The sequence below is a fragment of the Tenrec ecaudatus genome, chromosome 3 (assembly GCF_050624435.1).
Source record: "Tenrec ecaudatus isolate mTenEca1 chromosome 3, mTenEca1.hap1, whole genome shotgun sequence".
Classification (NCBI taxonomy): domain Eukaryota; kingdom Metazoa; phylum Chordata; class Mammalia; order Afrosoricida; family Tenrecidae; genus Tenrec; species Tenrec ecaudatus.
In genome coordinates this window covers 60,645,402-60,670,878 of record NC_134532.1, presented here as the reverse complement: position 1 = coordinate 60,670,878, position 25,477 = coordinate 60,645,402, and the positions used below count along the sequence as shown (strand labels likewise).

At 46.8% G+C, this 25,477-nt stretch overlaps 1 protein-coding gene across 4 annotated transcripts in view; it reads left to right on the top strand.

Moving 5' to 3' along the window:
- The first annotated feature begins 11,219 nt into the window (after positions 1–11,219).
- The window catches only part of TMEM131L (transmembrane 131 like), a 182,111-nt gene continuing 167,853 nt past the window's right edge, over positions 11,220–25,477 (top strand). For all 4 annotated transcript variants that reach the window (XM_075543674.1, XM_075543676.1, XM_075543675.1 and 1 more), the window contains exons 1-3: positions 11,220–11,402; positions 12,074–12,144; positions 21,342–21,385. In XM_075543674.1, the coding sequence (XP_075399789.1) occupies positions 11,279–11,402; positions 12,074–12,144; positions 21,342–21,385 (239 nt within the window). In that variant the 5' untranslated portion in view covers positions 11,220–11,278. The remainder of the gene's footprint in view (positions 11,403–12,073; positions 12,145–21,341; positions 21,386–25,477) is intronic.

The following is a 25,477-nucleotide window of genomic DNA, read 5'->3' as shown; positions in this document are numbered from 1 at the left end:
AAAAAAAAATTATCAAGGGTTCATGAGGGAAGGGGTGTCGAGAAGAAGGGGAAAAAATGAGGAGCCGACACAAATGTACAAATGTGCTTGACACAATGGATGTAGGTATGAATTGTGATGAGTTGTATGAGCCCCCAATAAAATGATTAAAGAAAAAACAACATATAGCGTCTGGGGTCTTAAAGGCTTGAAGTTAAACAAGCAGTCATCTAGCAAAGAAGCAACAAGCCCACGTGGAAGAAGCACAGCAGCCTGTTCCATCATGAGGAGCTCAAATAGAAAGTCAATGTTTAGAAAATGATGATGGCAGCATATGTACAAATATGGTTGTTATAATTGATGTTTGGATTGTTAATAGAGCTGTAAGAGCTCCTAATAAAATGACCTTTAAAAAAAAAAGAATTGTGTAATCACATTCAGTTTTAATGCTCCCTCCCCCTCGGACCTTGTTTACTCCTGAAATCCTTTCACCGCCCCCACGCCACCCCCAACCCCTGTGTCCCCTAAAACCCTTGCACAGTCATCTCTGCGCATCCACTCATGTGCTTCACAGACTGGCAAACCACACAACAAGCAATAGAGAATAAAAATGAAATAAAGTGGTAAGGGTAAAAAACCTGGAACTTTTTTTCCCCCCAGCCAGTTTGTTTGATCGATGCGCAAGGCTCTGGCCTTGACCGCGTACTTGCGCTGTGGCACAGCCGCTCCTGGCGCCGCTTCCAGGGCTGCAGGCGCTCCTCGTGCGTGTGGAGCGGGCGCGCGGGGCCGCAGGTCCAGGGCTTGTGCCTCTTACCCTGTACAACTGCCTGAGGCTCTCCGCAGTCTGGTGGATGACGGTGGGAACTCAGCCACGGACTTGCGGGCAACTCGGGGTTTGGAGAGTGTGGACTCCGCGCCGCCTGTCACTTTGGCCACGCGCAGCTGCGACAGCTTCTCTTCAGGTCGGCTGGCTTTTTCAGCAGCCCTTGCTTCCTGCCGGGCTTTAATCTTGGCGGTGGCTGAGCTTTAGAATCCTGCCGCCTCCTGGTCTGAGACCAAGGGAAAACTGTAACTCTTTTTTAAAAAAAAAAATCCTTTTATTGGGGCTCCTACAACTATTACCCCAATCCATCCATCCATCCATTGTGTCAAGCACATCTGTACATTTGTTGCCATCATCATTCCCAAAACATTTGCCTTCTACTTGAGCCCTTTGGTATCAGCTTCTCATTCCTCTCCTCAATGAACGCTTGATAATTTATAAATTATTATTTTGTCATGTCTTTCACAGTCCGACGTCTCCCTTCACCCACTTTTTATTGTCCGTCCCCCAGGGAGGGGTTTTTTTTTTTTAGGGAGGGGGTTTTATGTAAATCCTTGTCATCGGTTCCCCTTTTCTATCCCACCTTCCCTCCACCCTCCTGGTATCACCATTCTCAACACTGGTCCTGAAGGATTATATGTCCTGGATTCTCTGTGTTTTCGGTTCCTATCTGTACCAGTGTACATCTTCTGATCTAACCGGATTTGTAAGATAGAAGTGGGATCATGATAGTGGGGGTGAGGAAGCATTTAGGAACTAGAGGTAAGTTGTATGTTTCATCGTTGCTACCCTGCACCCTGACTGGCTCATCTCCCCTCAACCCTTCTGTAAGGAGATGTCCAGTTGCCTACAGATGGTCTTTGGGTCTCCACTTTGCACTGCTCCTCATTCTCAGTGATATGATGTTCTTTTTTTTCCTTTGATGCCTGATACCTGATCCCTTTGACACCTCATGATCACACAGGCTGGTGTGCTTCTTCCATGTGGGCTTTGTTGCTTCTGAGCTAGATGGCTGCCTGTTTACTTTCAAGACTTTAAGATCCCAGACACTATATCTTTTGATAGCCGGGCACCGTCAGCTAACTGTTACTCTTTATGGGAGCAGAAACCTCCATCTTTCTCCCAAGGATCAGGATGGTGGTTTTGAACTAATTACCTTGTGGATTACAGCTCAATCCATAACCACTCTGCTACCAGGGCTCTTTATAGGCAACCAGAGAAGGGGTTTATACCTAATCTAAATCGTATTTCATACCTGATAATATAAGAGGATAAGCATGGAAGCAGAGAGTCAGTACAAAACAATAGGAGTCTCTATAGGGGACATGGTGCTGGTAGAGAGAAAGGTGTAGGAAGTATTCTGGGGCCGGGGTGTGGCTCACAGGACTTACTGACAGACTTAACTGGTGTGAAGTAGAGAAGACTCAACTATGACTTCTTGTCACTTAGCTTGAGCAAGTCTGTAGACAGAGGGTGGTGCCATGGACTTAAAGTGAGGCAGATTGGGGCTTTGCAGACTGAACAGGTGGAAGCAAGTATTTTGGACTCCATAGATTTGGCATGCTTATTAGCCATGGAGATGTAAAGTAGGCAGCTGGATATAAGAATATGACATCTTAGGTCAGGATTTAAAATGTGGAACTCATTAGTGTATATAGATACTAATTAAAGGTTCAGGGCTGGATAAATTAATCTCAAGCAGAGGTGGGAAACTATTTTTTTTCTGCCAAGGGCCATTTAGCGATGTAGACCATCTTTTGAGTGCCGTGCTGGTGTGATGGCTGCAAACACTTCTCTTTGGTGAGGCATGCGATGTTTGCTGGTGTTAGTGGTTTTGTCGGTCTGGTGTTCCCCACCCCTGATGTAGAGGAAGAAAGTATAAGGCATACAGAACCAAGCCCTAGCGTGCACTTAGAGTTGGGCATCAGGAGACAGAGGCTGGAAAGCAGAGGGAAGTGTATTTCTTATTCATCTCTCCCGGGACTACCATCCACACAGACTTCAGGTGACCATTTCATAATAATCATGGATTGTCCTCTGGAGAAAAATAAATATACGAATAGAAATCCCGTTTCTCTGCAATCTCCTAATAATTCTTTGAGTTTGTTACCTGTATGAATTTGCTCATCTGATAGACAATGATGTCTGAGAGTTGTTTTAATTAACATTTGGGAATTGAGCCAAGTACACGTTTGCAATTTTTTCCCTTTGTGACACGATCATCCTTTCAGTATCGTAAAGGCTGGTAATAGGGTCGCCATGAGTCAGAAGTGAGTTTTTCTCTTTGGGGTTTTTATTACTTAGTTTAGTTTTTGTTTGGGTTGCTTGTTTTACTTTCTTTTCATTTGAGATTGCATTTTGGCTATAAGTAACAGAAAGCCTGAGCATGCTGAGAAGGGGTTACTTTGCTTATTAAACCAGATGCCAGAAAATAATCTGGACATCCTATAATTCCATCACAAATCTAAACTTTCCCTACCTGTCCGATCCCCTAGCCTCAGCATGTGGCCTTCATTCTCAGCCTTGCCTGATGGCTGCCGACCCCTGAGCATCACTGCTGAGTTCTAGCTGGAAGAAGCACGCAGAGGAAAAGCCGGTGCTAGCTAAGTCAATTCCTTTCATGGGAAACTAATAGCTTTCCTTGAAGTTAATTCAGTACCTGTCTGCTTGGATCTCCTTGAGCAGAACTAGGCCAAATGGCTGTTCAAAGTTGCAAGGGTATCTGGGAAAATGACGATTAATTTCCATTCAAGTATGGGACATTTAAATTCAAGTATGGGATATTTAAGTAGTTAGCAGAACCATACTCAAGGCACCCCATTTAATTAGCCACATTCTTTTACTTTTATTCAAATACTTTTATTGGGGACTCTTACATCTCATCACAATCCATACATTCATCCAGTGTGTCAAGCACATTTGCACATATGCCGCCATCATCATTTTCAAAGCATTCTCTTCTCACTTGAGCCCCTGATATCAGCTCCCCATTTCTACCCATCCCTCCCCTACCCGCCCTCCCTCACGAATTCTTCATAAGTTCAGAAGTTATAGATTGTTTTTTCCATATTTTATATCATCCTCCATTGCCCCTTATCCACTTTTCCATTATTTGCGATCCTTGCGATCGAGTCCCCATTTCTCACCCAAACCTCCCCTAAGCCTCCTGGTATCGGTACTCTCTCTGTTGGCCCTGAGGGGTTTATCTAGCCTGGATTCCCTGTGTTGCGGACTCTTATCTGTAGCAGTGTACATGCTCTGGTCTAATCTGATTTGTAAGGTAGAATTGAGGTCATGATAGTGGGGGGAAGGAAGCACCAAAGAACACTTCTTTTTTTAATTAACCACATTTTTTAAAATTAAAAGATTATTTTATTGGAGGCTCTTACAACTCTTATTGCCATCCATACATCTTTTGATCAGGCATGTTTGTACATATGTTGCCATCATTCTTTTCTAGACATTTACTTTCTATTGAGCCCTTGGTATCAGCTCCTCTTTTTTTCCCTTCCCCACCCACCCTCATAACCCCTTGATAGATTATAAATTATTATTTTATCTCACATCGACTGCTGTCTCCCTTACCCCCATGTTTCCTGTTGTTCTTCCCCCTGGAGGGGGGTGGATGGTTATGTGTTGATTTTTGCGATCGTTTCCTGTTTTTCCCATCTTCTCCCCTCTTTCCCCCTACTTTCTGGTATCGCTATTCCCACTCTTGATCCTGGATTCCATGTGACATGAGCTTCCATCTCTTATCTATATATGTGCTATCTCTTACCTGTACCTGTGTACATGCTCCGGTATAGTCTGAATGGAGAAGCAGCACTGGGGTCGTGATAGTGGGGGTGGGGTGGGGAAGCCTTAAAAACCAGAGGAATATTGTGTATTTCATTGATGATTTACTGCACCTTGATTGACTCCTTCCTTCCCTGTGGCCCCTCTGTGGGGGAATGTTCCATTGTCTACAGATGGGCTTTGGGTCTCTGCTTCAACCACCCTCATTCTCAACAATATGTTTTTGTTTGTTTGTTATGTGTCTTCTGAGGCCTGTTATCTGGACCTGATAACTCCTCATGATCACGTTGATGGTGTGCTTCTTCCATGTGGGCTTGTTGCTTGCTTCACTGTTGGATTGCCGCTTGTTTAACTTCAAGCCTTTAAGACCCCAACGCTTTATCTTTTAGTAGCTGGGCACCGTCTGCCTTCTTCATCACATTTGCTTATGCACCCATTTTGTCTTCAGCGATTGTGCCGAGAAGGTGAGCATCTCAGATTGCCAGTTGGTTAGAACAAAGTGTTCTTGTATTGAGGGAGGGTATGAGCAGAGGCCTGACGTCTGTCTACTACCTCAGTACATTGCCATATAAATACATGCACGTATAAATTAACCACGTTCTTGTTGCAGTAGGTTCTCATAGTGACTCTATAGGTCGCAGAAACACTGCGTGGTCCTGCGCCATCCTCACAATTATGTTCAAGTCCACTGTGGTAGCCATTGTGTCATCCATCCCTGTGTGTAAGGGTCTTGTCTTTTTTGCTGCCCCTCTGCCAAGCAGGCTGTCCTTTCCCAAGGACTGGGCTTTCCTCGCATGTCCAAAGTATACAAGAAGAAGTGTATTCTTACTTCCAAGGAGCATTCTGGCCATGCTTTTTTTTTTAATCATCAAAAAATGATTGCTTGTGCTTTATAAAAAAAGTTGTGTTGGCATTCAATTCACATATCACACAACTCAATGGTTCAATTATGACAAGAAGAGTTGTACAATCATTACCACAATGAATTTTAGAACATTTTCTGCCCCCACCTCCACCCCCAGGGTTAAATCACTTTAAAACTGAGTTGTACAATAACATCAGTTCTAGAGTGTTCCCTCCCACATACATTGTTTCAATGTGCTCAACCTCACCTTCTCCCACCCCACCCCTACTTCCCCTATAAACTCTTGCATCAGTTCTTATCGCTAAGCCCCTACTGCCATACCTCTTCCAAGACAGATCTGCTGGTTCTGTTAGCAGTCCACGGTACTGTGAATATTCTTCTCCAGCTCCACAATTCACATGCATTGATTCTTCTTCTGTCTTCCTTACTCAATGTCCAACTTTCACATGCATTGGAGGCAAATGAAAATACCATGGCTTAAAGAGAGAAAAAAAGACAATACCATGGCTGAGTCAACCACATTTTAGCTTCTCTACATGGACTAAAGTAAGAAGAGCATCCTTTAGGTGAAGTTTTAGGGGCAGTTTGCAGCTCAACAATATGTGACCACTGGGCTTCTGCCCTAAGGAAGATGACTTCTGGGTAGGTCCTGTCAAGCACATGATGCTTGGAGGTCAAGGATGATGATCAGGATGGCCTGGTGAACAGTACATCCAAGGCAGATGGCTAGAGGGGCTCCACTTCTCTCACCATCCCCAAATCTGGCATGCCTGAGTGAAATTATGAATGACAATGAATGGGTAATTCAAGCAATTTTATTATTACCATATATATTCGAGTAAAAGCCAGCCTGATTATCAGCGGAGGCACCTAATGTTACCACAAAAACCGCATTAAAATGTGCTGAAAAACTTGGCTTGTACACAAGTATAAATAGTAAATTTACTTTTTAAAAACCTTTCTCCCCCCAACTACCCATGATCCGAATTCTACCTTGCAAGTCTGGATAGAGCAGAGGTTGTACACTGGTGCATATAGGAGCTGGAGGCACAGGAATCCAGGGTGGATGATACCTTCAGGAGCAGGGGTGTGAGGGGCGATGCTTGGAGAGTGGAGGGTGAGAGCCCCTAATAAAATGTTTAAAAAACAACAACAGATGAACTATCTGGATGAAAAACAACGGGACCGACAGTTCCGGGGGGACTTGGGGTGGGGGGTAGGGGGGGTAAGGAAGTGGTGTTAACAAACCCAGGGACAAGGGAAAAACATGGGACCCCAAAGGGTAGAGAAGGGGGAGTGGCAGGCCTGGTGGGAAATGATCAAGGGTAAGGTTGCTTAGAGAAGAGGTATACTCTAGCCCAGGTGGCGATGAAGCATGGTAGTAGGGCAGGAGGAAGGTCAAGGGAGATGGAGGAAAGAGCTAGGAGTCAAAGGGCATTCATGGAGGTCTAGACAAAGACATGTACATGCAAATATATATAGGAGGTTGGGGAAATAGATCTTTGTGTCGATATTTATAGGTCAAGTATTAAGGTGGCGGAAGGACCTTGGGCCTCTACTCAAACACTCCCTCTATGCATGAATACCTTCTTTTATTAAATTGGAACTCTATGATGCTCACTCTCCCGACACAACGGCTGGAGCCAAAGTGGGTGAACAAGTAAATGTGGTGAAGAAAGCTGATGGTGCCCGGCTATCAAAAGAGATAGTGACTGGGGTCTTAAAGGCTTGAAGATAAACAAGCGGCCATCTAGCTCAGAAGCAACAAAGTCCACATGGAAGAACACACCAGCCTGTGTGATCGAGTGGTCCCAAAGGGATCAGTTACCAGGCATCAAAGAACAAAAAATCATATCATTGACTGCACACCTCCATGATAGGATCGCTGAAGACAAATGGGTGCACAAGCAAATGTGGTGAAGAAAGCTGATGGTGCCCGGCTATCAAAAGAGATAGTGTCTGGGGTCTTAAAGGCTTGAAGGTGAACAAGCGGCCATCTCGCTCAGAAACAAATAAGCCCACATGGAAGAAGCACACTGGCCAGTGCGATCACGAGGTGCCCAAGGGACCAGATATAAGGCATCATGCAAAAAAAAAAAAGATATGTGTGTGTATGTATGTGTATATATGTGTATATGTATATATGTATGTGTATATATATATTATATTAAATGAAGGGGGAAGTGCAGAGTGGAGACCCAAGGCCCAAGTGTCGACCAATGGAGATCCCCTCATAGAGGGGCTTAGGAGAGGAGATGGGTTAATTAGGGTGTGAGGTAGTATCGATGAAGAACACAGCTTTCCCTCAGATCCTGGATGCTTCCTCCCGCCAACTACCATGATCCGAATTCTACCTTGCAGGGCTGGATAGGACAGAGGCTGTACACTGGTACATATGAGGGTTGGAGGTACAGGGAATCCAGGGTGGATGATACCTTCAGGACCAAGGGCGTGAGGGACGATGCTGGGAGAGTGGAGGGTGAGTGGGTTGGAAAGGGGGAACTGATTACAAGGAGCCACATGTGACCTCTTCCCTGGGAGAGGGACAGCAGAGAAGGGGGGAAGGGAGACCCCGAATAGGGCAAGATATGACAAAATAACGAGGTATAAATTACCAAGGGCATATGAGGGAGGGGGGAAAGGGGAGGGAGGGGGGGAAAAAAAAAGAGGACCTGATGCAAGGGGCTTAAGTGGAGAGCAAATGCCTTGAGAATGATTGGGGCAGGGAATGTATGGATGTGCTTTATACAATTGATGTATGTATATGTATGGATTGTGGTAAGAGTTGTTGGAGTCCCTAATAAAATGTAAAAGAAGGAAAGAGAAAAAAAATGATTAGGGCAAAGACTGTACAGATGTGCTTTATACAATTGATGTATGTATATGTATGAACTGTGAAAAGAATTGTATCAGCCCCAATAAATTGTTAAAAACAACAACAACAACAACAACAAAAAAAAACCTTTCAAACCATTTTATTAGGACCTAATAAATTTACCTTAAAATCATTTTATTGGGGGCTGTTACAGCTCTTATAACAATTCATACATAGTTTTACCTTTTTAAGATAGGTCTCAGTGTGAATACAGGATAGTATCATTAAATCTGTTGAACAGCTGACGAGCTGCTTAACCTACATTACCTCATTTAATCTTCACCAGCCTCTTTACTGATGAGCCATATTGGATATGGACTGGAAATAGGTAAGTTGACACGTCTTTGTTACTTTTTAGCAGCCCACGTTGAGAAATAGCTCACATTCATAGATTTCTTTGGTTTTCATTGTACTCATTAAAATACAAGAACAGAGTAAGTCAACAGCATTGTGGACATGTTGTATATTTTAAAGTGAAAAGATTTAGCCAGTTTTTAGGTGTGCGTAGTTTCAAATCATTTTAGCTTATATGAATCTAATTAAAATGGATGTACTCAAGCTATCTCCCAAGCACCCCTTCCATGCTGTAGCGGATATTTTTTTATATTGACTTAATTCATGTTTACACTGAGTAATTTCAGTTAATGTGTGAAATTCCATATGCTTTTCCCTAACTGTCATTAAAAGGAGCGCTACAATCTGGAGGAGGCTATCTACTTCAGGGAAGATTTCACATCTCAAGGTTACGCCTACTACATATCTATGATCTAGACTTAGCGTGGAAATATAGCACAAGTGACAGAGAACTCTTCTTTAGCGAACTTGTTTATTTCAAAACATGAATGCTGCTTAATGGGCCATAGCTTTTCTGCTGTTCATGAGTCAGCACGGAAAATACCACCAGAGAAGGCTAAGAAGGTCAGATTTATCTAAGAAGACAGCTGTGTAATTCTGTATCCCTCTCCAACCCCCGGGCACTTCAGATCCATGCTTTGGGCTTTGGGAACAACAGTCAAAAAGCATTAGCCACTTTGTAAAGTCCGTCAGACCACAACTTAGAAGATCAAGCTGGCCTGAAAACAGTGTCAGTAGAACTGCATTTGTGTTTAGTAAGCAATAATGTTCCCTTATTTTTTTTCAATGCCATTTCTACTGGTGCAGTCAATGTAGGTAAGCCAGTAATGCAAAACAAAACAAAAACCATGACAACAAACACAAACAAGCAAAACCCCCTTTGCATCATGATTTTTTAATCAAACCTATCTAAATGAAACCTGAAAGCTTGCTTTCCTTTCTTAAGTAGTTTACTCAGGAGTTAAAAATACACATTGCAAACACATAGGCCGCTGAGATGCACTTGAATTTAAAAACTGACTTTGCAAGCACAGTTACTAAGTGGGTTATACAGCTTTTGTTTTTTTTGTCAGCCAGAGGCCCCTTTAATGCTTGAAGAGGTGGAAAGAAGATGAAAGAAGACGTGTTGGGGTAAGGCTGGAGAAAGGAAGATGTTGGCAGGAATACAAAAATAGGAAAGAAAAAAAAACAAAAACGGAATACTAGAAGTGGTCAAGTTGGCGGTGATTTTTCCCTCCCTTCACATCTGATCACTTATAGTAATGCTAATCTTAGATGCTAAGTTCTGGCCAATTCAGGGTATTTAAGCTTGTTTAGAGTTATTTCCAGACACAGGGTGAGACTGACTGCCTTCACAGTTCTATGATATATCCTTAGGGACAGGGGGATCCATAATTCATTTAGTTCTTCTCCAGCATCTGTCCTGCCATTCAACCACTGCCTTCCCATGGTCTAGACTGGAAGGCACCAGAAGCAATAGAGGATCAATGTAAGCAGACAGGTGTGTTCTGGTCACTTCCCTTCTTTATACTAGAGTGCTCATATTTTCTTAATTTCATAAAGCTATTCGGGAAGCAAGCAGTGAATGAACAATTGAACAAGATTCCCAATACCTCCAAGCTCTGGTAGTGGTGTGACATATTAAAGAGCTAGAAAAGGAGCGAGAGCAGGCATATCAAAGTACCACTTATAATTAAACTGTTGTTAGAAACATGCAAACCGACCAAGTCATCAACACCAACCCCGTTTCAGAAAAAGGGTTGGCTAAATTTTGCAAGGATTCCAAAGGAAGTTGGCACATGAAGCTCCTGGATGACCTTTCAGAACCTGGGTGGACGGCCCCTGGACACCACAGGGGTCGAGCTCACTACTGCCGGGGCGCACTGAGGTCAGCCTCCTGGGTTTGGGGAGAGCGATTTTCCCCCTAAATTACAGACTTTGCTGCCACCGGATATCCTCGCTGCGTAACTGGCAGTAGCCTCGCGGCTGGCTGCATTCTCGCTTCCTGACAGCCACTGCATAATTTCCATTAATCTCATGCCTACGGTTTTCTCGGTGAGCGACTCCTCATCCAGCCCCCCTCACTTGCACCCGCGGCCCGGAGCCCGAACAAAGCCGGAACCTCTAGAAAGTTCATTAACACGCGCTGGGCGAGAGGGGCCTGCTATCGCCTCTCGACAACTCCAAGCCACGCTGGCCCAGGAGCAGAAAGTGCGTCCACATCGCGGCTTTGACGGAAGTCTCCGGGCGGCCCGCCGCCGTGGGCTCCGCGCGCTGCTCGGGGCGGGGCGAGGCGGGGCGGCGCGGAGCGCACGCGGCCGCCGCGTTCGCATTGTCCACGCTCCCCGCACCCCGCCGCGTTCCACCCCTCCCTATCGGTGGCGCACACGCGCGCAGAGCGAGCGGCGCGCCCGAGGCTGCAGCGGCGCGGGCGGGGGCGCGGGCGCGGGCGGGGCGGGGCGTCGACGGGGGCGTGGCGTCGGCGGGGGCGGGGCGTCGGCGGGGGCGGGCCCGGGCCGTGGAAGCCCCGGCGCCAGCGAGCCAGCGGCGAGCGCTGCGAGCACCCGCGAGGAGCGCGAGCACCAGCATGGCGGGGCTCCGACGCCCGCAGCCCGGCTGCTACTGCCGCACCGCCGCGGCCGTGAACCTCCTTCTGAGCGTCTTCCAGGTCCTCCTGCCCTGCTGCCGCCCGGGAGGGGCTCAGGGACAAGGTCAGCCTTGCGCCGCGTTGCTGGAGTTCCCTGTGCACCCCGCCCCCGCTGCTCTTTCTTTTGGGGAACTGCTGAAATCTAGAAGCGGGCGCGGGGAGGAAAGGGACCAGGGGCCACACGGGCGGAAGGAAAGCGGTTGCAATGCTCTCCCGGTCACCTTTCCTCACCTCCTTGCACCGCCTTTGCTCTCCCACACCAGCCCAGACCGGGGGCTCGCCCGCGGGGCGCTAGCTAGACCGCTAGCCGCGCGCGCCCCGGAGCCTTTGTGCGCGGGCCCCGAGCGCCCCGGGCGAAGCCCCCGCTTTGTGTGGCGCGCTGCCTCCCCGCCGCGGCCCGGGCGCCTCGCTCGTCGGCCGGCCGGCCGGCCCGCCCGCATCCTGCAGCTTGGTCACCCGAGCTGGGCTGCCCGGCCGCCAGGCGCGCCCCCGCCCTCCTGCCCACCCGGGCGCTGCGGCTGCCCCCGCTGCCCGCACCCTCGCCGGCGACCCAGCCGCGGTCGCCCTTCTGTCGGGGGCCGCGTATTCGCCCCTCGTCCATTGTGCCTTTCTCGTGGCCTGCGTGTGGGGAAGGGAAACGGGGCGTGTTTTGGTGCGGTGGGGGCCCGGGGGGGGCCGGGAAGCCTTTCTCTCCGGTGCGCTAAAAGAGCGGTGTCTGTGCTTGGTGTCGTGCAGCGATTGAGCCCCTGCCGAACGTGGTGGAGCTGTGGCCGGCCGAAGAAGGGGAACTCCTGCTACCCACTCAGGTGAGGACAGCGGATGACAGGGCGGGGCGGGGGGGCCCGGGCGGGAGGGGCAGCGCGCGGCCGCAGGCCCCCCCGCGGCACGACGCGCAGGCCACTTTGCAAGGCAAATAAACGGTCTGGCCGAGCCCGAACACCTGGCAACGGTGGCCTCGCTGGCCGCCTCCAGCGCCATGTGACGAGGCGTGAGTCACGCCGGCCCCAAGTTCAGGGGTGGGAACCCGGGCCACCTCGGCAGGGCCTCCGCCAGCCTCGGCTGTGCGCAGGGCAAGGGCGGTTACTTGGCCGGCGCTGGGGCCCGGGTGGGCAGGGGACGTGGACACTGCGCGCCCCGACCAGCTGCTGCGGAAGGCACGGCGAGCTGGAAGGAATATTGCTTTCATAATGCTAAGGGAGTAGTACTTGCATGAGCGCCAAGGGGCTGGGGGGTTGTAGATGTGACTTTAAAGGATCGTAGTCTTGCGTTTTTTCCCCCTAGTGCCTTTAATTTGTGTTATAGTACACCCTGCCAAGAACTTGAATTTCAGGTTTTTCGTTCCCTTTCTATATGATGCTACAATGATTGCACGTGGAAATATAATTGCTAACATTTTACTGGGAGTCTGTGGCAGCATACAGGATTTGCAGTGCGTTCATGTTTATTTTTTTCAATGAGACATCATTCTCTCGGGCTGCAGACGTACAGATGTGAATGTGTTCTTTTCGTCAGGGATCCTAAGTGGGTGTGTGTAGGTATTTGTTGTTGTTTTGTTTCCCATTGATAGGGTCGAGCTCTGGGCAATGGTTTGCAAATATTCATTACTTCCGGACGAAGTGGGAAGTACATTGTCTCTTGTGGCCATTTAGCTATAACTTCACAGAAAGGTAGGGCAGTTTTCTGTTGCCGTTTTCTCCGGTCTCTGTGAGGCATTTGGAACGCTGGCTTTGAGATATTTGGACTAGTCATTTTAAGGAGGGCTAATGAATAACAGCTTCGAGGCGGAGAGGTGAATTTAAAGGCGAATTTCCCTGGACCTTTCCCTGAAGGGCCAGCAGGCTGAGTAAGACTAATCCTGTGAGAAAAGGATGGAGACCAAAGCCAGTTCATTTCTCAAGTTGATCCCCAAATGGATTTTTCCTGATTAAAAATAGTACATGTGTGTTGCAAGAAGGTGTGGACAGTGCAGAAAGATATGAAGAAGAGGAGAAAAATAATCTTACTTTGAGAACCACCCTTAAAATTTGGGTGGGAAAAAAAGTAACATTTGTGTATATTAGGGTTGTTCAAGTGTGAGGCTAGTGACATTTTGGGCCAGACAATTAATTCTGTGTGGTGAGAACTGCTCTGTGCTTTTTCCAGATGTTTTGCAGCTTCCTGGCTTCTCCCATTTAAGCACTCATCTCCCCACTGCCCCTCATTGTTCCTACCAAACATGGTTTCCCAGAACTTCCCTTTGGGACTGGGGGGAACTGCCTGGGGTCAGAAACACGTGGGTACATCTAGGCGTATGTATTTCTGTATTTGCACTTTTACGAAATTGTTGTGCCTACCTCTTACTAGTTAAGACTAAAGGAAAGGACGTTTCCTGCTTCTTGAGTTACACAGCAGTTGAGGATTTAGTCACTGCTTAGAGATGGAAATAGCCAGGCCTAGGGGGTGGGAGGGAGTTTTAAAAAGTTTGAGGAGAAATGGTGGAAATGAAAAAGAATGGGGTCTTTCCACAACGTTTTGACGCCCTCTCACCACATGATATGAGTTAATTTTGCTGTAGGCTTGCTTCTTGAAATTCTTAGTTTCTCATGTTTTGCTTATGTACGTGTGATGCAGCTTGTTTTGGTTTAAAAAAAGAAATGTTAGGATTTGGAAGGTGTCTTTTGGAAAACGCACCATAGAGGCAAGTTCATTTAATCAAAGCTGTAATGAAAGTGAAACTGACACTCAAGATGAATTTTTCTAGACACCTTATCTCTGTCTGCAGGTGTACCTTCTACAGACTGCCAAACCTGTGTATTACCTGTGCGGAGGTGAGAGGATAGATAGCATGTAACATAAGTTGCAGAGGGTTCGAAGGAAAGGAATTCCTTTCAAAGTGTTTGGAAATGGATTTTCCGAAAGAGTTCCTTCATAGGTATCCTACTTGATGAAAATGAAAGATTTATTGTTTCAACTTCAGGGCTTGTGCAAGATACTTCTTCTTTCCTCACCTTTACAGAACCTTCCATGATTCCCTCCCTGTGTCAGGAATATTTACAGAGGGACTAAGAAGTTAGCTTGCCAAAGATAGGTGAAATAGCATCAGAAGATATGGTACTAGGCAAACATAAAAGAATACTAACGTCTTTGCCAACACAAATTCTTTAAACAGCTGTTTGTTTTGGAGATTTGTTGTTGTTGTTGAATTGGGTTCTTTAAAATTTGTTTTTTTAAATGGGTCTCGAGTGATCCAGGGAGTTGCTGGTTGGTACAAACTGGGCCACTCACTGGCAGGTTAAGGTTTGGGCCCACCCAGAGGCACCGCAGAAGAAAGGCCTGGTGATCTACATCCGAAAACCCTTCACTGAAGACCTTGTGGAGCGCAGTCATCAATTTTAATCAATTTAGTGGCAGCCTTTTCATTTTAAGAACTTGAAGGATACAGTAACTACCTGCTCCATTGGCCAGGCTGAATGGATTTGATTACTGACTTGGTCCATCTCTATCTTCCTCAGTTTCCTCATCTGCAGTCTGAAGGTGCCAACCTCAGAAGCTGTTAGAATGAAGTGCCAGAATATTTTTAGTAACCCCTCAATATGTGCTACCCTATATTTTGTCAGTATCTCAGCTGAATGCTAGACTTGGTCCTAGGACAACTTTGAAGGGCGTGACCCATGCAGATCTTCTCAGAAGCAGACAACCCCCTGGAGGAGTGGTTTTCAAGCTTGAAGCAACCTCTCCCCCACCCTTGCAGTGAGCACAGCCCCACCTGGAATCCACAGCCCCACCAGGCCTCCTAACAGTTACAATGATCTAGACCAGGTATTTCACATGTCTTTGTGATATATCTGTGTATGTCGTAAAAGGAGCCCTGGTACCATTGCTTTTGGGGGTGCTGCTAACTTCAGGGTCAGTGGTGATTCAAGCTCACCAGCTGTTCCTAAGGAGAAAGATGAGACTGGCTGTAAAGATTTACAGTCTAGGAAACGCTGTATAAAGCCTCTGAGCTGGAATCAACTTTGGTGCCGTTGAGTTTGATTATGTTGCAAAAAATATATATATATTTTAAAGATCATTTTATTGGGGACTCTTAGAACTCTTGTTACAATCCAAACATCAGTTGTATCAAGCATATTTGTACATAGGTTGCCACCTTTCTTTTCTAGACCTCTACTTTCTATTGAGCTCTGCTATCGGCTCCTCTTTGGTTCCTCCTTCCCTCCTCCTGTTGTAATTATTTTGATGCAAAAACAAAAGCTGCATTTATGCATGAGGATGATTGAGAAGCTAACAGAAGCCTAGTTGCTGTCAAGTGGATTCTGAGTCATGGTAACTCCTGCGCTTCAGACTAGAACTGTGCTCCACAGCGTTTACAGTCGCTCCTTTTTGGGAAATAGATTGCCAGCTCCTCTGAGGTACTTCTGAGCGGACAGATTCAACCCCCCCAACCTTTCAGTTAGCAGGCAAGAGAACTAATCATTTGTACCACCCAGGCGTTCCAACTTAATGATAGGGAGCAGGGAAAAACACATCAGTGACTTTATTCTTAGATTTTTATAATTTTTCCTTCTCTGACGATCCGTCAGCTGCACTTCAAAGCGGTGATGCTTAGACATCAAGGAAGCGCTTTCATTTCAACGGATTGTGTGTATGCGAGGTGCTTCACCTTCAAGGTCAAAAACTGTTATGATCGATTCCCTGTTATCCAGTGTGACACCCAATTGGCCGGCTGTGGTTTTCAAGGGCCCTCCCAGGCGGACCTTTGTCTGGAGTTCTGGCTAGTGTCCTGGGATGCTCACACCAGTGTGAGCTGTGGCTGAGCAGGCCCTGTGTGTATGCTAACCAAGGAACGCTGTGGCCTGCCCTTGTATTGCTCAGGCCAGGCCTTCCAGAGTCCTGCCTAGCAGTGGCATTGTCATCATCTGAGGAGCCCTGGTGGCAAGGTGGGTAGTGTGGGTAGTGCAAGGCCAACAGTTCAAATCTACCGGCTACTCTGCAGGAGAAAGATGAAAGAACCTACTACAGCGAAGATGGACAGCCCTGGGAACCCGGAGAAGTAGTTCTACTCTTTTCTGGGGGGCTGGTAAGAGGTGGAATGGACTTGGGGGCAGTGGATTTGGTTTGGGGTTGAATTTGGTTTTGTCATTTCTTCCTCTTGTCATGTTGTCCTAGAGTTTTCTCATAGGGTCCTAGATATTGGGGATTTTCTTTCCCTTGTTTTGTGTGCGAAGGAGCCCTGGTAGTGGTGTACCCCATGGGAGAAAGATGGGGCTTTCTAGTCCCCTAAAGAGCGACAGTCTTAGAAACTCACAGGGCAGTTCCACCTGCCCTGTAGGGTGGCTATGAGCTGGTACTGGCGCGACGGCAGTGAGTTTAATTTTGGTTTTATTGTGTGCTGACTTGTTCTGACTGGGTTTTTCTTATGCGGGAGTGGGCTTCTGAGACTCGGCGACTTCATTTCGTCCACTGTGCCCTGTGCAGTCAACCTGCAGTCTCAGCAGAGGAAAGGCACTTGTCAAGGGTCCAGCCCGTCGCCCCGTTTCTGAGGCTGGCTAGTCCTGGAAATGTGCTTTACAGGTGAAATGCCCGAAGGCTTGGTTTCCTGTTGCTTGGTAATCACATTAACAGAAAATCAATCCCAGCAGCAAGAAGCGAACCTAGAACTCATTCTCTCTCTGCTCAGACGTCCACTCCTGTTGTGCCGTGGTGAACAGGCCTGGACACAGGCGCCAGTGCGGCTGCCACCGGATGCAGAGTGGCGATGAGTGGGGGCTGGCCAGGCTAGACCTGCTGCCACCCGGGCCTTGTTTGTTCTTTTAGCAAACACCTTCCACGGGCCTGGCCCAGTTTGACCTTGGGCTGCCTAGGTGACTCCAATAGTCCCTGACTTTAACAACTGCATGTCTGCCCCCCTCCCCTCCCACTTCACTGCCCCCTGTGAGCGTCGATAAAAGAAATGGGTCGAAAGTGAAACAGGAAATGGTACTATGAGCATCTAAGTTCTCTTTTATCATCTCCGGTCTGTGTTAGATAATAGCATCTTGTTCTAGTCAGTGACTCCCTGACTGATTCTTTGGACATCTTTTTGTCATAAGAGAGTTCATGTCGATGTAATCTACCATCAGCTTACAACTCGGAGAGTTGAGTGCTACTTGCATGGTTCAGGGTCATGCCAGCCAGTCAAGGGTTGTGGCTAGATTTCAGAGATGAGGAAACTGGCTCAGGTGAACAGGTCAAGGGGCACTGGTCGGATCTGAGTCTAGGAAATACCCGTCGCCAGAGCGCAGTCTTTTAGCAACTGTGCTCCTGTCTGAGATTTAGCAGTCTGAGTAGGAGAGAAGTGGTGTGGTGACAGGAGTTTTCAGATCAGAGGGAAATGGTTTTATGTTCTCTTTTAATGGAGAGCATAGGTTCTGAACTTATTTGGCCTACTACCAGAAGAAAAGTAAAAATGAACACTCCCATTAGCAATTAAAGACTTTCGACTATAGCTCATAAGCCAGGATAAAGTATGGGTACCTGCCATTCCAGTCCCCCTCAGCGGGGTCGTATTGTCCAGTTTGGGGAGCACTGATTTAAAGGAAGTTGCTTGTTAATGGCGTTGCCAACTGTAGGCATATCTGTTTGTATGAGGCGGGGGGGGGGGGGTGCTTCAAAGAGTGTGCTTTCATTTTTCCATGAACATTTGACTCCCCTTTTACAAGAGCCTGCTAGACCCGTGTTAAGCATAGTGGTTAAGGATACGGCCCCTTGGGGGATGTTGAACCAATCCCGGGAGGTGCAAGAGCAGCAAGATACCTACACTATCCTGGATTATGGGCTCTAGTACAATTTTTTTTTTCATTGCCAGGGGGACCCTGAGACATTGTTTTCTGAAAAGGGGGTAGTAGGCCATGTTCTTGGAAACCTTATGCCTGGACTGAACTTGGCTCTGCAGGTGGTTATTGCGTTTCTGCTATGTGGCGGCCAAATACTTTCTTTGATATATACAAAAAAGAAGAAAAAAACCACCCCGAAACAAACCCCAAACCAAATCAAACCTAACTCACTGCCCTGGAGTTGATGCTGACTCATAGTGACCCTACAGAGCAGGATAGAGCTGCCCCTCTGTGAGCTTCTGAGACTAACTGGAGACAGCCCTCCTTTTCTCTCTGTGGAGCTGCTGGTGGTTTCAAACTGCTGACCTTAAGCAGTGGTGAAACAAGCAAACAAACAAACAAACAAACAAACAAACAAACAAACAACCCCCCAAGTCCCTGTTCTTGGGGCCTTTGCAATCTAAGGGAGGCCTACAGATAACAAAGTAGGAGTGTAATACTTGATGATATCTAATCTGTTAGAAAGTGATCTGTGTCAGAGTGGAAGGGCAGCTCAGGAATGTGATTGCGGTGGGAGTTAGGGAATTAGAGTCACAGTGGGACTCCTTGAGACCGTCCTTGAAACACCAGAGTCAGAACAACTAGTGCAAGGGCCTGAGGCACCGCCTGGAGGGACTGAAGGGTGGCAGAATGACATGATTTGGGCTCAGGTCTTTGAGAGCTTGGTGTTATTGGTGAGATAATGATCTGGTGCTGAAATGTAGGCATTGAAAGATAAGTAGCTGTGTGTATTGGAGCCATCAGCGGAAGCCTATTGCAGGCTGTGACTGGGGCCCAGCCCAGAGCTGCACAATGCAGACAATTCAGTGTTTTAACCTGCCATTGTTAGGTCACTTGCTAGAGTATGGTTGTACAGAGGGTGGGGTTGAGTGTCAAGGCTGATGTTGGGCTGTGTTCAACCCTCTGTGTTTAGGAGCTTGGAGTGTATCCCACTAAAAGTTAGGGACCATTGTAGGTCTAGAGCAGTGACTTTGACTGCTTGGTCCATTGCCATTATTTGAGGTGAATGATTCCTGGTGGGGAAGGTTGCTTTCACATTATGGCCAGGGTATTTGAAGGGAGGAGAATGTAAAGCCCCAGAGGTTTGCCCCTTTAAGCGGGAGAGCTGCTCAGCTGGGCTGAGGGATGGGGAAGAAAGGACTCTACATCAAATTCATGGGTGGGTCTTCAGGAGTCCTGGTGGTGTAGTGGTTCAGTGTTGGGATAGACGGGGTTGGGGGAGGACTTTGTAGGCATATAAACAGTTGCAGTCTTGGCTATTCAAAGGGGCAGTTCTATCTTGCCCAACAGGGTCAGCATCAACTCCATGGTTGTCAGTAGGAGTCAGGGGAGGCTGTCTCTGACAAGTTAAAACAGAAACCAGTAGTTGGCAGTGATGCCCCCAGCTCCCCAGGTTGATAATGGTTGCATGGTCGTCTTTGTTTCTGGGCATCTGCAGGTGAGGCAACATGGATCTATATCCTGGAGGCATTTGGAACTAGAATTGGAATGATGGTAAAGTCATTCACCCTCCAAGTATTGTAGAGCTCCTACTGTGGGCTGGCCATTGGGCTTGGTGCTGTGCTGAACAAAACTGTACACAGAAATAGAAGTATTTATAGGAAGTATATCAATAACTATTTCCATATATCAAGTACAGGAGCCCTGGTGTAGTGGTTACTCATTGGGTTGCTCATCAAAAGATCTGCAGTTTGATTCCTCCCCCCAACTATCATGATCCCAAGTCTACCTTGCAAACCTGGTTAGACCAGAGGATGCACAGCGGTGCAGATGGGATCTGGAAACACAGGGAATCTAGGACGGATGGACCCCTCAGGACCAAGAGTGAGAGTAGTGATACTGTGAGGGAAGGGGGCATAGAAAGGGGGAACCGATCTTAGGGATCTACACATAACCTCCTCTCTGGGGGATGGGCAACAGACAAGTGGGTGAAAGGAGATGCCGGTCAGTATAAGATAAAATAATAATTTATAAATTATTAAGGGTTCATGAGGGAGGGGGGAGCGGGGAGGGAGGGGTGGGAAACAAGGAAAATGAGCTGATCCCAGGAACCCAAGCGGAAGGCGACTTTTGAGAATGATGAGGGCAACGAAGGTATAAGGGTGCTTTACACAATTGATATATGTATGGGTTGTGATAAGAGTTGTATGAGCCCCAATAAAATGATTTAAATTAAAAAAAAAAAGATCTGCAGTTCGAAACCACCAGCCGTTCCTTAGGAGAAAGGTGGGGGCCCTCTTTACTCCGTAATCCACAGGGGCAGTTTTGTCCTTTCCTATAAGGCCACTGTGACTTGGTATCGATTGGATGGTAACGAGTTTGAAATTTTGTTTGATACCAAGTATGTGCAAATGTGATTGAATGAGAAGACCGTTTAGGAGTTTGGGCTTACGGTTATAACTTCGGGTATTGACTTTCCAGGAAAATTGGATCCAGGAGGTCTGTGGCAGCTACAGGTGGGAGGAAGCGCAGGCAGGCAATAATATGACTGAGGAGAAGCTGACGTAACAGGCTTCTGGAGCGAACGGTGGTGAGCTTCAGGAAAGGCTATCATGCCATCCAACTCGAGCACATGTCTGTCAGGCAAATCCCAACCAGAGTGCCTCATCGCCTCGCTCTTAGGCTTCTGTTTCAAGCACCTCTTTCTACCTCACATTGTATTGCGTGTGCTCAGATTTCAGCATGGTGAGTCCGGGAGAAGAATCTGGAAGGGTTTTTGAGTGTGATATTTAAACCATTTATAACATTATCTGCCCTTTTCTGTTGGTATCCACATAGCAGGTATTCCATTAGGGGATTCTGAGTCCCAATAGAGCACCGCCTTTGTGTTTGCAAGTGTTATGATTGCACTGAAGGCTCTTGAAGAGAAATGATGTTAAACTAATTTTGAGGTTTTCTAAGACCTTGTTCTTAAACAGCTGGGATTACTTACAGGGACTCCCAAAGGGGCTGCTTGGTGATTTAAAAAAAAAAAATTGTAACTAGTGTCATTTGTAACTCAGTAGATTTTTACTGAATGCCCACTCTGGACCGGGCGCTGTTGTATGTCCCTGACAAGCCCTTCACCCCTGGGTGCTATTTGAAGAACTATTTCTTTTGGAGATCTTTGTTCTTTTGAGCCAACGTTAAAGCTTGTTCTTTTTCAACAGAGTGATTCTGAAGAGGATGCGGGGGAGCATTCTCAAGAGCAGAGGTAAGGAAAAAAATGGGCGTGGATGCCTGCATAGTAAACTTTCCTGTCTTGATATATATCTGTATGGTGTTTTTTTTAATCTACTATTATTATGTACATTATACCCTTCTTTTTGGCATTGTGGTTAGTACTCTAATGATGAACATTTCTTGATTTGACTGCACGGTTGTATAGGAAACTGTTAGAAACAACCCCTTCCCCCATGTCTTTCCTTATATTCATGAGCATCCACTGCGTCTGACACCCTGCTGGCTTCTGCGCGTATAACAGTGAACAAGACCAGTCTCGTATATAGCGGGGGGTGGTGGGGTGAGGGGATCAGTCATTGCTGTAACCAAAGGCATTGTGCTTATGATAAGAACTGTCCAGAATTAGATTCCTGTGGTAGAGGAAAAGGGAGCCCTGGCTCCATGAGTTAAGCATTGGTCATTGGCTTGAACCCATTAGCCACTCTGTAGGAGAATAATGTGACAATTTCCGTAAAGGCTTATAACCTCAGAAATCCCATGAAGCAGTTCCACTCGGCCCTATAGGGTTGCTATGAGTCAGAATAGATTCGTCTGCAGGAGGCTTTTGGTCAGAAATACTGATGTAGATGGGTGTGGTCAGATGAGGTCTCTCTTATCCACCTCACTGCCACGGAGTCAATTCTGACTAGTCTTGACCCCACGTATGACTTTGTACATCTTTACGGAAGCAGACATCCTCTCCTCTCTCTCCATTGGCGTGGCCGCTGGGGTTTGAACCACTGACTGTGGAGTTAGCAGTTCACCGCATTCCCAGCAGGACCACAGGGGCTCCTTGAGGCTTTCCTTAAGTTGTGGTAACATTCCAGCTGAATTGTAGAAGCTGTGTAGGAGCAACTACATAGCAAGTAGGCAAAGAGTATGCTGGGCAGAGGGAGTAGCAGGTGCAAGGGCCCTGTGGCAGGAAGTGCTGGCAGCAGTCCAGAACTTTGAGGCAGGCCAGTGTGGGGTGCAGGGTATAGAGATAGGGTGGGCATAGGGCCTTGGAGGCCATGGTAAGTAGTTAGCTTGTCTCTTTAAGTGTGGTGAGTTGTGAAAGGGTTTGATGCAGGGGACAGACAGATAGAGTAAATTGCATTTTTGAGAGCATGCCTTGGCCATAGGGCAGTTTGGTCAGTCGCTGTCAGACTAGCATATGTGATCTCTTGTTAGGTACCTGGAGACTCTTCAGCGGTCGATCACTGCTAGGGAATCGGCATCCTCTCCCAAAGGTTCATATATCCTGTCTCTTACGGAGGCTGTGTGTGCGTTCACAGATGAACACTCCGTTCACAACCTCGCTTCTCCACCTTATACGAGAAAGACACACCTTTCACCTACCTCCTATCTGCCCGTGGTCTCCATTTTGGGCAAAGGAACCGTTTGAAATATTGGAGTTAGTAGAAAGTGATTTAACGCTGATGGGCTAACAGCGGTTATCAACCTGGGGGTTGTGACCCCTTTGGGGTCGAATGACCCTTTCACAGGGATCACCCAATTCATAACAGTAGCACAATTACAGTTATGACGTAGCAACCAAAGTAATTTTATGGTTGGGGGGCACCCCCGCATGAGGACCTGTTGTGCATTAGGAAGGTTGAGAACCACTGGGCTAAGAGATCCTTGCATAACTGGTGGTCTTCAGATCTCTCATTCCAGTGCATTGAAAGAGGACTTAATTGATTTGGTAACTGATAGATCATTAAAAGATAAAACTCCTTGAATTCACACCTGTTCTTGTGAACAAGCCTTCTCATTGCTTCCATTAGAAGATAAAGATGACAAAGGAAATGAATCAATAAGTAACGATTATTCACAGATGCAGAAACCAATTGGTGACCGGGGTGGGGGGACCCAGCTCTGTCCATCTCATTAAAGGATGCATTTTTTTCCAGTAAAATATTACTTATGTTTAAGTACCTATCAACATTTGTTAAACTTGTTTACTTAATCGTATAGTGATCCAAATGGTAACAATAACCCAATTCTATACAACAATGACATACCGTCTCTGCGTCATGAGCAACCATATAGCAAGCATACACCAAAAAACTCTGAAATTTTAATCCATATCTGTAGCTTCAAAGGCCTTTGAACATAAAGATCCCTTGGGAACAGGAAATTCAAATAAGAATTCAAGAAGGAAAAAGGATCAGTGTAAAATCCCGCTCTAAGGAAGCGTATTCGTGTGTGTGTATGTGTGTTTTAAATGGGTGATGGTCAATTCATTGAATGTATTTTAGGAAGTGACTTTAGGTTTGATTAAAAGAAGTCAATACCTGCTCTGTGCCCGATATTATTATTTCTCACGACTTAGGCTCACAGCATAAAAATTTAAATGGGAGCAACTTATGTGAAACAGGCTTCAAAGCTTGTTGAAATTCTTTTTGGGTCTAAAGGACCCCAAACAAGGCAAGATGGCAGGCTGATGCTATTTCTGGCTCTTGTGGTGGCGGACCCCGGAGGGTGTGGGAAATGTTGAGGTGTATTTTGGGGGTGGAGCAGAGGGAGGGAACCGTGGAGGACCTCTAGAACTAGGCTGGTGTCTCTGGGGAGATGATGATTGATGGCTTTGATGGTACAGGATTTAGTGGGAGGGAAAGAAGAACTCTGTTGGTCCCCTCAGAGTCTCAGACTTGCTTTCGCGGGTCCCAGTAGAAATGGCAAGGAGGCAGTGGAGTGTGTGAGTGCTGCGGGTAGACCAGGGCTGGAACCCCAGGGCTGTGCACCTAGCCTCTAGGCTGCTGTATTGTCGGGGCCCAATTTGTTGCCTCCCATTTTGTAGATGCATTAAGCAGAGCTGGGGTCTTTTTGGCTACTCTCCCCCAGCCCTCCTGCAAATTTCTGTCCATTTAGAGGTATTAGAAGACCTTCTCGTGGTCCCTGATGCTGCAGCGGAGAGAGCACTACTAGCCAGAGAGTCAGTGATTGAAACCCATCAACGGCTCACAGCTTTGGAAGCCCGGTGGCTTCTACTCTTGTCCTATAGGGAAGCTTTGAGTTGGAATTGACTCCACGAAATGGGTTGGGTTGGGTTGGGACCAGATTTTATCCTTCCTGATCCTTCTTACACGGTTGCCACGCATCAGAATGAAAGGTGGGGCATGGTTGGGGACAGTGGCTTTCAAACTTTCTGATGACAGCTCTGTTTTATATTACAGCTGCAGATTTATACACACGCACATGTCTGGATGTTCGAACATGCACCTTGGGTATTTGTGTGTACTTGCTCATTAAAAAAAGTGAAGTTTCACCAAGTAGTGCTGTTCTTACAACTTGAGATAGACTAATTTTCTATTCCATCTTGTTCCCTTAAAAAAATGTGAGATGACACCAACTGGATGGATTTTAAAATTCCTTAATGAACTCTGGTACACAGTTTGGTCAACCCTAATGTGGACACCTTATTCTCCTGACATCACACGGTCCTGGGTTTCACTGTGCTTTACTCCCTCATCGCTGTCTTTTCAACCTGACTTCCAAGTCTCTCGTTCTTTTGGGCTGTTTTGGCGGAGAGCTGTTTTCTTTTACTTTACAAAAGTTGCTTCAAAACGTTCATGGAAAAATTCTAGGGTCTTCTTCCACTCGCCCACAGGCTTTCTGAAGCACCCTTGTATAAAAATGAGAACCTGACATGGGTGGGGTGATGATCTTCGAAAACCCTCATTCCTGTTTTCTGAAAATAAAGGATTCTGGAATTCTCTCCAAGGCTTACCTGTGTAACTGTAATGTTCTGTGATTGGTGAACGGTTGCTGTTTGGTGCTGTGGAGCCGATTCCAACACCCACGGTGAGCCTGTGCACAACACAGTGAAACCCTGCCCGGCCCTGCACCGTCCTCACGACTGTTCTTGTGCTTGGGCCCGCTGTGGCAGCCACGGGGTCAGTCCTTTGTACGGAGGGCTTTCCTCTCTTTGCTGCCTCTCTGCTTTACCACTCACGATGTCCTTTTCCAGGAACTGATCTCTCCGGACAGCATGTCCTAAGGACAGTAGATGAACTCTGTCCATCCTTGCCATTAAGGAGCATTTTGGCTGTCCTTCTTCCCAGACAGCTTTGTTTGTTCTTTCAGTACTTTGAATATTCTT